The sequence below is a fragment of the Dryobates pubescens genome, chromosome 7 (assembly GCF_014839835.1).
Source record: "Dryobates pubescens isolate bDryPub1 chromosome 7, bDryPub1.pri, whole genome shotgun sequence".
Taxonomy (NCBI): domain Eukaryota; kingdom Metazoa; phylum Chordata; class Aves; order Piciformes; family Picidae; genus Dryobates; species Dryobates pubescens.
Window position 1 is genome coordinate 42,425,690 of NC_071618.1, and position 12,778 is coordinate 42,438,467.

At 42.3% G+C, this 12,778-nt stretch overlaps 1 protein-coding gene across 1 annotated transcript in view; it reads left to right on the top strand.

Moving 5' to 3' along the window:
• LRCH1 (leucine rich repeats and calponin homology domain containing 1) overlaps positions 1-12,778 on the top strand; it is a 126,512-nt gene that overhangs the window by 79,910 nt on the left and 33,824 nt on the right. The window contains exons 10-15 of the mRNA XM_054163112.1: positions 1,460-1,527; positions 2,651-2,737; positions 4,537-4,573; positions 5,733-5,834; positions 8,180-8,227; positions 9,155-9,227. Coding sequence (XP_054019087.1) covers positions 1,460-1,527; positions 2,651-2,737; positions 4,537-4,573; positions 5,733-5,834; positions 8,180-8,227; positions 9,155-9,227 — 415 coding nt within the window. The remainder of the gene's footprint in view (positions 1-1,459; positions 1,528-2,650; positions 2,738-4,536; positions 4,574-5,732; positions 5,835-8,179; positions 8,228-9,154; positions 9,228-12,778) is intronic.

The window sequence follows — 12,778 nt, forward strand, 5'->3', positions numbered from 1 at the left end:
GTACAGGGTGATGCCACTGCCCTGCCAAACGTGACACAAAAAAGGAGAAGCTGCTCTGTTTTCCAGCGTTCCTTCTATACTAGGACAAGTGCACATCCATTCAGAGAGCTTCTGTCTGTACTGACAGCTGAACTACTTCAGTGTTCTTGCCTGTCTGAAAGAAGAAAGAAAATTGCAAAGCAGCAAATGGAAGCAACAAAAAGAGAGAGTCAGGTTTTCTAATAGGTAGGTAAGATGTTGAGTTGCTGGAAGGTGTCCAGAGAAGGGCAACAAAGCTGGGGAGGGGTTTGGAGCACAGCCCTGTGAGGAGAGGCTGAGGGAGCTGGGGTTGCTTAGCCTGGAGAAGAGGAGGCTCAAGGGAGACCTTCTTGCTCTCTACAGCTCCCTGAAGGGAGGTTGTAGGCAGGTGGGGGTTGGTCTCTTCTCCCAGGCAACAGCACCAGAACAAGAGGACACAGTCTCAAGCTGTGCCAGGGGAGGTTTAGGCTGGATGTTAGGAAGAAATTCTTGACAGAAAGAGTGATTGGCCATTGGAATGTGCTGCCCAGGGAGGTGGTGGAGTCACCATCACTGGAGGTGTTTAAGAAGAGCCTGGATGGGGTGCTCGGTGCCATGGTTTAGTTGATTAGATGGTGCTGGATGATAGGTTGGACTGAATGTTCTCGAAGGTCTTTTCCAACCTGGGTAATTCAATTCTATTCTATTCTATTCTATTCTATTCTATTCTATTCTATTCTATTCTATTCTATTCTATTCTATTCTATTCTATTCTATTCTATTCCATTCCATTCCATTCCATTCCATTCCATTCCATTCCATTCCATTCCATTCTACTCTATTCTATTCCATTCCATTCTACTCTATCCTATTCATTCATACTTACAGGTAGGAGAATGGAAGCTCTAATATATGCCTCCATTGAACCTGAATTAACTGATTGATATAAATTCTTGCACACAGCTTTTGTTATGGCTTGTTCTAAAAAGAAATAATAATGCTTGTTCATGGTTGTTTATAAATTGTCAAGTAGGAATCCTCTTAATCATTATAGATGAAGTGCAGAATTGCTATTGTTTGTGTATTTGGAATATCCTTGCTCTGGTTGTGGGAAAAACAAGTAAGAGGAGAGTTAGGGTCATGGTTATTTGAAGCATTTTTGCATATACCAGAGAGGCACAAATTAAATCTGGGACATAGAATAAGGAATTCTCCTGCTGCTTGACTTTCTTTTTTTCCATTAATTGAGGCTTAGAGCTGTTGGCCTCAATAAAAATCAGTGAAGATATTGTAATTGGTATCTTAAAAGGGTCTAGAGTAAGGAGTGGAGCAGAAGCATTGAGTTGTTTCAACTGGCCACCCTAAACCGTTGCCTGAAACTGGGTCACTGCTGATTCCCAAAGCAAAATTTCTCTGCCTGCTTCATTGTGAAGTTCGGTTCTCAATCTCCCTTTGCTTGCAGAGCAGAGCAGCAGAATGTGATGAATTACTGAGAATAGAAGAGGACACCCAATGGCAAACAGATGAGATGTAAGTATTCTTTCCTCACCTGTAAATAATTAGCTATGCTGTTTAATGAGATTGAGCAGAACTGACATGTCCTTATCAGCAACAGTAATTGTGTAGACTTTGGAGGTGTGGCAGAAGTGCAGCCTCAAGTATTTTACACATTATTGCCAAATAGACTGGATGCTGTGTTAATGCTAAGTAATTTGTATGCACCACTAACACTGTCATTTTTTTGGCCATTATCTAGATAATGGTGGGTTTTTTAACACCTTTTTAATTAGGTATTTTGACATTTAGTCTCTTAATGTCATTGATAAAAAAAGGAATTTATTGATGACCTTTGAGGTCTCTTCCAACCTGATTGATTCTATGATTCTAGGAAACCTGCAAGATAAAAATGCAATGTAAATTAAAATATATCTATAAATATATCTTAAAATGGAAAAAAATCCCTCAGTCCTTCTTTTTCCCCTCTTTGGTCATAATTTGAACCCCAAAGCAGTCACCAATTCACAGACATTAATTCAAGAGCAAGCCAAGGTGAACATCAGTTGCTAAGGCAAGTGCATAACAAAAGGAGATTTAATGTGGCAGTGTACTGTGAAGTTGTCACTCATCAGAACAGCAGAGTCATAGATGATTTCAACCAAAAAACTGAAGGGAGGGAAGAGAAGTACTTTCTGAAAGAGCCTTAATGGCAGGAGATTGTTTCTAATCCTCCAAAAGAATTGCTGATATTGAAAAGCAAAAGAAAGCATGCTGGTCTGTTAGAAGAATCATTTTAGTGCTTGCATTTTGGTACTCACATTGAAACAACACAGGCAGTGAGTGCAGTTATTAGGAGTCAAATACTGAGAAAATACTCGATTTTAGAGGCCAGTTTAATTGTGTGCTGAAAGTTTTAGCTCATCCCATTTGTTTATGTATGTATTAGGCTGGCAGACTTTAAGGACAAAGTGCTGGAGACTTTTTTTCCTGCAAGAAACTTTGTCTCCATTCAGCACATCCTGATTTCCCACCCCCCCGCCCCGTGTAGTGTTTGCTTGTCAGCTGGAAGATACAGCTTACAGCCTGGAATTTAGACTACCCCTCATAATTGCTCTTGTACCTCTTTTGTTTTGAATGCTTTTGTTTTCTGTTATAGAATAAATTTATCAGAAGAACAAACCCTTGATATAGCAATGATAGAGCAACTGAGAGAAGCAGTAGATTTATTACAGGATCCCAACAGGTATGCTTACAGTAGCTGATGTGTTAATCTGATGTACTTAAAACTGCTGGGAGTGACTTCAGAGTTCTTTTTTTAACCCAACATTGCAAGTTCTCTGGGGTTCTGAAAGGCTTTGGGAGCATAGTGATGGTTTTCAGGAGGCATTGAGATAGTTAAAAAGGAAATTGGCTTTGTCTTTCAGAGTATTCCTAGTAAATTAGGAAGGATTTGGTTTAGCAGTCATGACATCTTGGGTGCTAGGTTGGTCTTGATGATCTCTGAGGCCTTTTCCAACCTTATTGATTCTATGATTCTATAAAAGAAACCTATGTGTAGAGGTGGAGATGCCCCTTAAGCATTCCTCTTGTGTGCACTACTGTGATGTTCTGAAGTTTTGTCTAGGATTGTGTTTTAGGCACTTTTAGGCTATGCCTTTAAAATGTAGCTGCACATTTCACATTTCTTCTAGGGACTGCAGAACCTCCTCTGCTTATTCATGCTTGGTGTGTCTTGTGGGAAGTTCTTCCAGCTGAGCTTCATTCCAGTTCAGTGGAGCACATAAAGCAGGAGCCTGAATTGGTGGTGGAGATTCTGTAGTTTCCCTCTGAAGTCAAAAGGAGAAAGAGGAAGATACACAGGTAGAGAAAGCTGTTTAGCTTTCCTGTGTCTGGAGAAGGGAAGGTTTTATAATTCAGGTGCCTGTTTTAAGTGGCTAAAGTCAGGTGGAATGACTCTGGATCTCTGATTAAACAAAAGAATAAGGATTTAAAAGAAAAGGAATGCTCAGCCTACTGAAAAGGACTGACAAGAGTAGTGTAGGTAGTTCTGTCCAGATGCTTGCTCTTGCTTTTCTTTGTCTAATCACCTTCAGAAATTTACTAACCTCACTGGAAAATTAGGTCCTTCCTGCTTTAAGTGTCCTTGCTTCTCCTTCCTCCTGCAGCCTGTTTGCTGTAGCTGTTCATTCTTTTGACTACACTGTTCACTAGTTTAAAAGCCTATTTTGATCCCACTTTTTCACCTTGCAGAACTTTGTAGTTAGGACAGACATTCACTCCTGTTAGAATAGAATAGAATAGAATAGAATAGAATAGACCAGACCAGGCTGGAAGAGACCTTCAAGATCGTGTCCAACCTATCATCCAGCGCCACCTAATCAACTAAACCATGGAACCAAGCACCCCATCAAGTCTCCTCCTGAACACCTCCAGTGATGGTGACTCCACCACCTCCCCAGGCAGCCCATTCCAATGGGCAATCTTTCTCCCAGGCAACCAGCACCAGAACAAGAGGACACAGTCTCAGGCTGTGCTAGGGAAGGTTTAGGCTGGAGGTTAGGAGGAAGTTTTACACAAAGAGAGTGATTGCCCATTGGAATGGGCTGCCTGGGGAGGTGGTGGAGTCACCATCATTGGAGGTGTTCAGGAGGAGACTTGATGGGGTGCTTGGTGCCATGGTTTGGTTGGTTGGATGTTGGTGTTGGATGATAGGTTGGACTCGATGATCTTGAAGGTCTCTTCCAACCTCATTATTCTATTCTATTCAATTCTATTATTCTATTCTATTCTATTCTATTCTACTCTATTCTATTCTATTCTATTCTATTCTATTCTATTCTATTCTATTCTATATCAGAGAGCAGTGGTGTGAATCTGCCTCCCATGGGACCAGCAACAGCTTTAGAATTTCAAGAGTCTACAGCAAAGTGTGTTTATCTCCCTTTTTTTTACGATAAGAAGTAATCCATTTGTTAGTTTCATCCCATCCCAAGTTTCCACACAATGAATCACATATTTGCATTTCTTTCTCTTTATACCTAGCAGTCAATTGCAGATGGAGATGTCTTCACTGGGTCAGGTACGTTCATGAGTGTATTGGTGTGAAGTACTTGGGTGTGGTGGTGGGGAAAGACAGGAAAAGAAACAAATTGCATCAGTTTGTTCCAAAGGAAGGGGGAGGAATTTAGTAGACCAGAAGGGAAAAAGAAAATGCATTTTCCTTTCATATTTTTATGCAATGGTTTTCATGTTTTTTTTAAAGAGGTGCATAGCTAAAATCTTTCTGAGTTTATCAGTTACTTTTTTTAATCTTGGGGTTTTTTCCCTCCCCTCCTGTGTGTGTCTTTCAAGTATTCCAGTTCATGGCTCAGCTATTCTATTCTATTCTATTCTATTCTATTCTATTCTATTCTATTCTATTCTATTCTATTCTATTCTATTCTATTCTATTCTATTCCATCCCATCCCATTCTATCCCATCCCATTCTATCCCATCCCATTCCATCCCGTCCCGTCCCATCCCATCCCATCCCATCCCATCCCATCCCATCCCATCCCATCCCATTCTATTCCATTCCATCCCATCCCATCCCATTCTATTCCATTCCATCCCATCCCATCCTATTCCATTCCATTCCATTCCATTCCATTCCATTCCATTCCATTCCATTCCATTCCATTCCATTCCATTCCATTCCATTCCTCTGTCATCCCAGGGAGGTTCAAGAGAGGATTGGACGCGGCACTTGGTGCCATGGTCTAGTCATGAGGTGCTGGGTGACAGGTTGGACTTAATGATCTTTGAGGTCTTTTCCAACCTTATTCTATGATCCCACCCTCCCTGTCTCAGTGTTCTGGTGTAGGAAAACAGTACATTCATTAAGTGTAACCCCAAAACCTTGTGTAAGCTGAAAATGCTTTCCCAGAGCCCTGTCACTGTAGTTACAGAGAGAATAGAAAGAGTGATGTTGAGTTTTAGCATGTGATAAATGGTGCTTTTGATTTGATCTGTACCCTGACAGGTGAACTGGTTATTGTTTATGAAGTACTTTACTTAGATTTACAATACCCTACCTGTTAGCACTGGAACTGCAAGTATATAGTATCTGCTTATTTCTTTGCTCCCTTTTCATCACAGTATTTGTAAGAAATACAAGTGAGGTAATGATACACAAAAAAAACCAGGGTACATTTTTCTTTGCAGAGATGCAGAGTCTAAACAGTTACTTATCTTACAGAGAGAAGATGCTGAAGGGGAATTGGAATTTCAGAGGAGGAGAGATTTGATTATGGAGAAAGCCAAGCCTTGTGAACAGGCTGAAAAATGGTCATTGAATCAGGTATGGAGGCATCTGGGGGCCTTAAACACAGAAACATTCACAGTGGATCACAGTATCACCAAGGTTGGAAGAGACCTTCGAGATCATCAAGTCCAACCTGTCACCACAGAGCTCATGACTAGACCATGGCACCAAGTGCCACATCCAATCCCCTCTTGAACACCTCCAGAGACGGTGACTCCACCACCTCCCTGGGCAGCACATTCCAATGATGAACGACTCGCTCTGTGAAGAACTTTCTCCTCACCTCCAGCCTAAACTTCCCCTGGCACAGCTTGAAACTGTGTCCTCTTGTTCTGGTGCTGGTTGCTATAGAGAAGAGACCAGCCCCTTCCTGGCTCCAACCAGATAGTTGTAGAGAGCAGTGAGGTCTCCCCTGAGCCTCCTCTTCTCCAGGCTAAACAATCGCAGCTCCCTCAGCCTCTCCTCATAGGGCTTGGGAAGATTTCTCTGTTTAATCTAATCAATACAGTAGTTGAGGTTATATCATGAAAGATGCCTGAAGCTGAAGAATGTTTTTTTTAAGCTTGAAAATTAGCCAAGAAAGGTCATGAAACCAAATGGGTGTGTAATCTTCTTTCCCATCTTGCTAATATTTGGAAATCAATGTGAGTGTTGGCACCAAGTGTTCCAGGTGCTGCCTTTTATATTTGTTTCCATTTTTTAATCAATGTAAAAAAAAGGAGTTTGGAGCACAGCACTGTGAGGAGAGGCTGAGGGAGCTGGGGTTGCTTAGCCTGGAGAAGAGGAAGCTCAAAGGAGACCTTCTTGTTGTCTACAACTCCCTGAAGGGAGGTTGTAGCCAGGTGGGGGTTGGTCTCTTCTCCCAGGCAACCAGCACCAAAACAAGTGGACACAGTCCCAAGCTGCACCAGGGGAGGTTTAGGCTGGAAGTTAGGAAGAAATTCTTCCCAGAATGAGTGATTGGCCATTGGAATGTGCTGCCCAGGGAGGTGGTGGAGTCACCATCCCTGGAGGTGTTTAGGAAGAGACTGGATGGGGTGCTTGGTGCCATGGTTTAGTTGATTAGATGGTGTTGGGTGATAGGTTGGACTTGATGATCTCAAAGGTCCTTTCCAACCTGGTTAGTTCTATTCTATTCTATTCTATTCTGTTCTGTTCTGTTCTGTTCTAATTTATTTTGAATTGCATTATAATTTGTTTTTAATCATACTAACTGTTCCTTCTGACTGATTTATGACGGATGCAGAATTAATGATTGCATTTCCTATTTATTAATGTGATTTACATGTTTCCAATTTAACTGTAGCAGATGTGGTAACAAAAGTTATGTTATATTACACTTACAAAAATAATTGCTTACAGTATAACTTTCCAAATCAATGTTTAAGGAGTATATTTACATATTAAATAAACCCCTGGTGATTGTTTAATTACAAAATCTGTGAAACAGAACTGGATACTGCATCAGAAATAATGTGGCCAGCAGGAGCAGGGAGGTCATTCTGCCCCTGGACTCCACAGTGGTTAGGCCACATCTTGAGTCCTGAGTCCAGTTCTGGGCACCTCAATTTAAGAAGGGCATTGAGACACTTGAACATATCCAGAGAAGGGCAACAAAGCTGGGGAGGGGTTTGGAGCACAGCCCTGTGAGGAGAGGCTGAGGGAGCTGGGGTTGCTTAGCCTGGAGAAGAGGAGGCTCAGGGGAGACCTTGCTGTCTACAACTGCCTGAAGGGAGGTTGTAGCCAGGTGGGGATTGGTCTCTTCTTCCAGGTGACCAGCACCAGAACAAGAGGACACAGTTTCAAGCTGCACCAGGGGAAGTTTAGGCTGGAGATGAGGAGAAAGTTCTTCCCAGAAAGAGTAATTGGAATGTGCTGCCCAAGGAGGTGGTTGAGTCACCATCCCTGGAAGTGTTCAAGAGGGGATTGGATGTGGCACTTGAAGCCATGGTTTAGTTAGTCTTGAGGTGTTGGGTGCTAGGTTGGACTTGATGATCTCTGAGGCCTTTTCCAACCTAATTGAGTCTATGATTCTATGATTTGAAGCAGTATCACAGTATCACCAAGGTTGGAAGACACCTCAAAGATCATCGAGTCCAACCTGTCACCACCACCAAAAAACCATTGAATCACAGCTGTGATTATTTAGGATTGAAAATGAAGATGAGTGACAAATCTGTTACAATAATTAGAAGCTTATTATTAAAAAGGCAATTAAAGTATTTATTATTCATGACAATTACCTTTTTAAAAGTAAATAAAATAATATATATATATTAATATGTACCTGAGCATCATGAGTAAAATATCCTGCTGTTGTGTATCACAGTACAGCTGTTGAAATGGTCTTCTTTTTTTTCCCCCCCTTTGCAAACATGCAGAACAATCTAATTGTTTGGAATACAAGTGGGCAAACCTCTCACAATGAGGTAAGACTCCAGCACCATTTGTTTGTCTCTTCTGTTTTGTATGAGTGGTTTGTATACAAAATGAAACATGCAATTGAGTGTCACAGAAACTATGATTGAGCTCATCCGAACTGGCTATGTGATCTCTTTGGCCTGTGGTTTATTCTTGTTGTCTTAAGGATTTACTAGGGTAGAAAACAGAGTTCCTGAGAAGCTTGTTTCTGAGTTCTGTAGTTTAGTATAAAACTTCTTTTTATTAATTTATTTTAGGGTTTTTTCTTTAACTCTTCCTTTTTTTGGTGGCCAGCAGCTTCAGGGAAGTCATTGTGCCCCTGGACTCAGCACTGGTTAGGCCACACCTTGAGTCCTCTGTCCAGTTCTGGGCCCCTCAGTTTAGGAAAGATGTTGAGTTGCTGGAAGGTGTCCAGAGAAGGGCAACAAAGCTGGGGAGAGGCCTGTGAGGAGAGGCTGAGGGAGCTGGGGTTGCTTAGCCTGCAGAAGAGGAGGCTCAGGGGAGACCTTCTTGCTCTCTACAGCTACCTGAAGGGAGGTTGTAACCAGGTGGGGGTTGGTCTCTTCTCCCAGGCAACCAGCACCAGAACAAGAGGACACAGTCTCAAGCTGTGCCAGGGGGAGTTTAGGCTTGAGGTGAGGAGAAAGTTCTTCACTGAGAGAGTTGTTAGCCATTGGAATGTGCTGCCCAGGGAAGTGATGGAATCACCATCACTGGAGGTGTTTAGGAAGAGACTGGGTGAAGCACTTGGTACCATGGTTTAGTTGATTAGATGGTGTTGGGTGATAGGTTGGACTTGATGATCTTGGATGTCTTTTCTAACCTTCTTGATTCTATGATTCTGTGTTGCTTATATTTGATTCTATGATTCTATGTTGCTTGTATTTGTTTCTATGATTCTATGTTGCTGATATTTATGTTCTTGAATTGCACAGAGCAAGGATAAAAGCCCAGCAATGTCTCCTACTGCAAACACCACAATCCCTTTTGGCCTGAAGCCACGATCAGGTAATGTGGGCAATTTGTCTGTATTTCTTGTCTTTCAAATCTGTTATTAAGAGATGTTGGTATTTTTGTTTTTAGCCTTAAGAAGGCAGTGATGAAACATTTTTTTGTAGACCTGTTGGAGGGTTAGAACATTTTAAGGTTGATTTGAGTCAAGGCTGTGTGCAGCAGCATTATATATTGATCAGTTTTAATCCCTGCCAAATGAATTAGATGTTTTATGCAATGATATGTCTGGATGTTTGCAAAGTATGTGTCTGTGTATAAATACACATGTGTTCATACATCTGTGCATCTATGTAATCTGTGCTGGCATACTAATTGAGATAGGACTTCTGCTTAATTAGTATCTAGCAGTACAGCTCAGATTTTGCTGGATATTGCATGTGATGAATTTGGCTTGTTTGGAAAGGACTTATGCATTGCACTGAAAATTGCTCACTGCAGTGAATCCTGCAGCAGTTATGCTTGTGTAAGGATCAAGCATAATAGGCAGAATAGATGTTGGCTTCAGACAGCAGCTGAGTGTAATGAATTTGCAATGCACTGCCTTTACATCATCCTCAACCCTTTGGGGAGCAGCAGTTTATTTAAGACAAAAACCCACATAAAGCCAACAAACAATTCCCACCTCTTGTTGTGTGTGAGGGCTTGGATGTTAACTTCCTTTCAAGCCAGGATTAGCTACAAGACTTAATACAGTTTTTATCTTCCCTGTGCTGAGGTAGTCAATATTAAGTCACCTTACATCACCTCTGAAGAACAACCATAGGTTTTTCAGTATGTTTCAGTGCCCTAGGACTTACTCTGGTGTCTTTCATGCACTGCAAATGGATTTAATCAAATGCTGGTAAACCACTGCAAGCTTCTAGTTTCAGTTATAAAATCCCTCAGCCATTATGGCAGCAGTTTCACATTTGAGTGCTTAAGAAATTGTACCCATAGATTTGATTGGGTTTTATATATATATATATATATATGAAAGCTTTTAAAAGCAACAAAAATGGTATTGAACCAACCTTCTTTCATGGAAAGGTTATTTTGAAGCTCTCTGGTAATGATGTTACACAGCTTGCCAGATCTGTTCAGCTCCATGTGTTTTTTGGACTCTTGAGCTCTGGCTCTGTTCTTGTAGACTTCTGATGCTATAGAGGTGTTGTTTATCATCTCCATATTTAAAGCATGGATTAAGTGATGAACAAAAGGATCCTTTGGGGTTTGGAAAAAGGAAAACATTGTGCAATATTGCACAATTGGGGCAACTTTGGGTGAGGGGTTTGGAGCACAGCCCTCTGAGGAGAGGCTGAGGGAGCTGGGGTTGCTTAGCCTGGAGAAGAGGAGGCTCAGGGAAGACCTTCTTGCTGTCTACAGCTCCCTGAAGGGAGGTTGTAGCCAGGTGGGGGTTGGTCTGTTCTCCTCATTGGCCAGCACCAGAACAAGAGGACACAGTCTCAAGCTGTGCCAGGGGAGGTTTAGGCTGGATGTTAGGAAGCTCTTCCCAGAGAGAGAGATTGGAGAGATTGACTGGAGATGTTTAGGAAGAGACTGCATGGGGCACTTGGTGCCATGGTTTAGTTGATTAGAATAGAATAGAATAGAATAGAATAGAATAGAATAGAATAGAATAGAATAGAATAGAATAGGAGTAGGATAGAATAGGAGTAGGATAGAATAGAATAGACCAGGTTGAAAGAGACCTTCAACATCATCGTGTCCAACCTATCATCCAACACCACCTAATCAACTAACCCATGGCACCAAGCACCCCATCAAGTCTCCTCCTGAACACCTCCAGTGATGGTGACTCCACCACCTCCCCAGGCAGCACATCTCAATGGGCAATCACTCTCTCTGTGTAAAACTTCCTCCTAACCTCCAGCCTAAACCTCCCCTGGTGCAGCCTGAGACTGTGTCCTCTTGTTCTGCTGCTGGTTGCCTGGGAGAAGAGACCAACCTCTGCCTGTCTACAACCTCCTTTAAGGTAGTTGTAGAGAGCAATGGTGTTGGGTGATAGGTTTTACTCAATGATCTCAAAGGTCTTTTCCAACCTGGTTGATTCTATCCTATCCTATCCTATCCTATCCTATCCTATCCTATCCTATCCTATCCTATCCTATCCTATCCTATCCTATCCTACCCTACTCTACTCTACTCTACTCTACTCTACTCTACTCTATTGTAACATTGTGCTGACACTGTTAGAAGACAGACATGTGAAGGCAAACAAGCCTGTGCCATGTTTACTGCTTTCACAGGATGTAGCCTGTGTTCTGCAGAGCTGCTTATAGAATCTACTGCCAGGGGTTGGAAGCAGTGTTGTGGGAGAAAGTACAAGGCTTGGGACTTCTTATTCAAGAGTTGTTTTAACATGTGTCTCTGAATCTTGGTTTATAGGTGAGCCAAGATGCCCTGTACTTAATGACTGTAATAAACATGGCTAGAATAGCCTAGTGAATCTTTTTGTTGTTATTCCAGATTGCAGTGGTTGCAGTCCTTTACAATCTTGCAGCTTGCATGATGGAAGAGCAGATGTTTTTCCTGCAGTTTTTCCCCTATGTTGCAGCTGCATATAGAATAATTGAACATCAAAGTCAGTTGTTTATAATCCATTGATTTTCTGCACTCTACCCATTCACAATAAAATCTCTGAATCCCTTTGAGTGCAACAATTCTATAGTGCCTTTTGATCACAGCTATGGGTTGAGGAAAAGCTGATAGTCTGTATTTATTTTCCTTTCTGTATCATACACTAGTGAGTCACCAAGCTAGAGCTCTTACTACACAGTCTTTGACTTTATCACCTAATTCTATTCTATGTTTCCATGAGGTTACCTCAATTTTTTTACCATAGTAGGAGAGGAGAATTTGGCAATGGTAAAACTTCAGGTCCATGTTCAGATAAAAAGACAGTTCATGAGCTATATAATCACAGAATCACCAAGGTTGGAAGAGACCTCAAAGATCATCAAGTCCAATCTGTCACCACAGACCTCATGACTAAACCATGGCACCAAGTGCCACATCCCATCCCCTCTTGAACACCTCCAGTGATGGTGACTCCACCACCTCCCTGGGCAGCACATTCCAATGACAAACGACTCTCTCCGTGAAGAACTTTCTCCTCACCTCCAGCCTAAACTTCCCCTGGCACAGCTTGAGACTGTGTGCTCTTGTTCTGGTGCTGGGTGCCTGGGAGAAGAGACCAACCCCCACCTGGCTACAACCTCCCTTCAGGGAGTTGGAGACAGCAAGAAGGTCTCCCCTGAGCCTCCTCTTCTGCAGGCTAAGCAACCCCAGCTCCTTCAGCCTCTCCTCACAGGGCTGTGCTCCAGACCCCTCCCCAGCCTCATTGCCCTTCTCTGGACACCTTCAAGTGTCTCAATGTCCTTCTTAAACTGAGGAGCCCAGAACTGGGCACAGTACTCAAGGTGTGACCTAACCAGTGCTGAGTCCAGGGGCACAATGACTTCCCTGCTCCTGCTGGCCACACTATTCCTGATGCAGGCCAGGATGCCATTGGCCTTATTGGCCAACTGAGCACCCTGCTGGCTCAT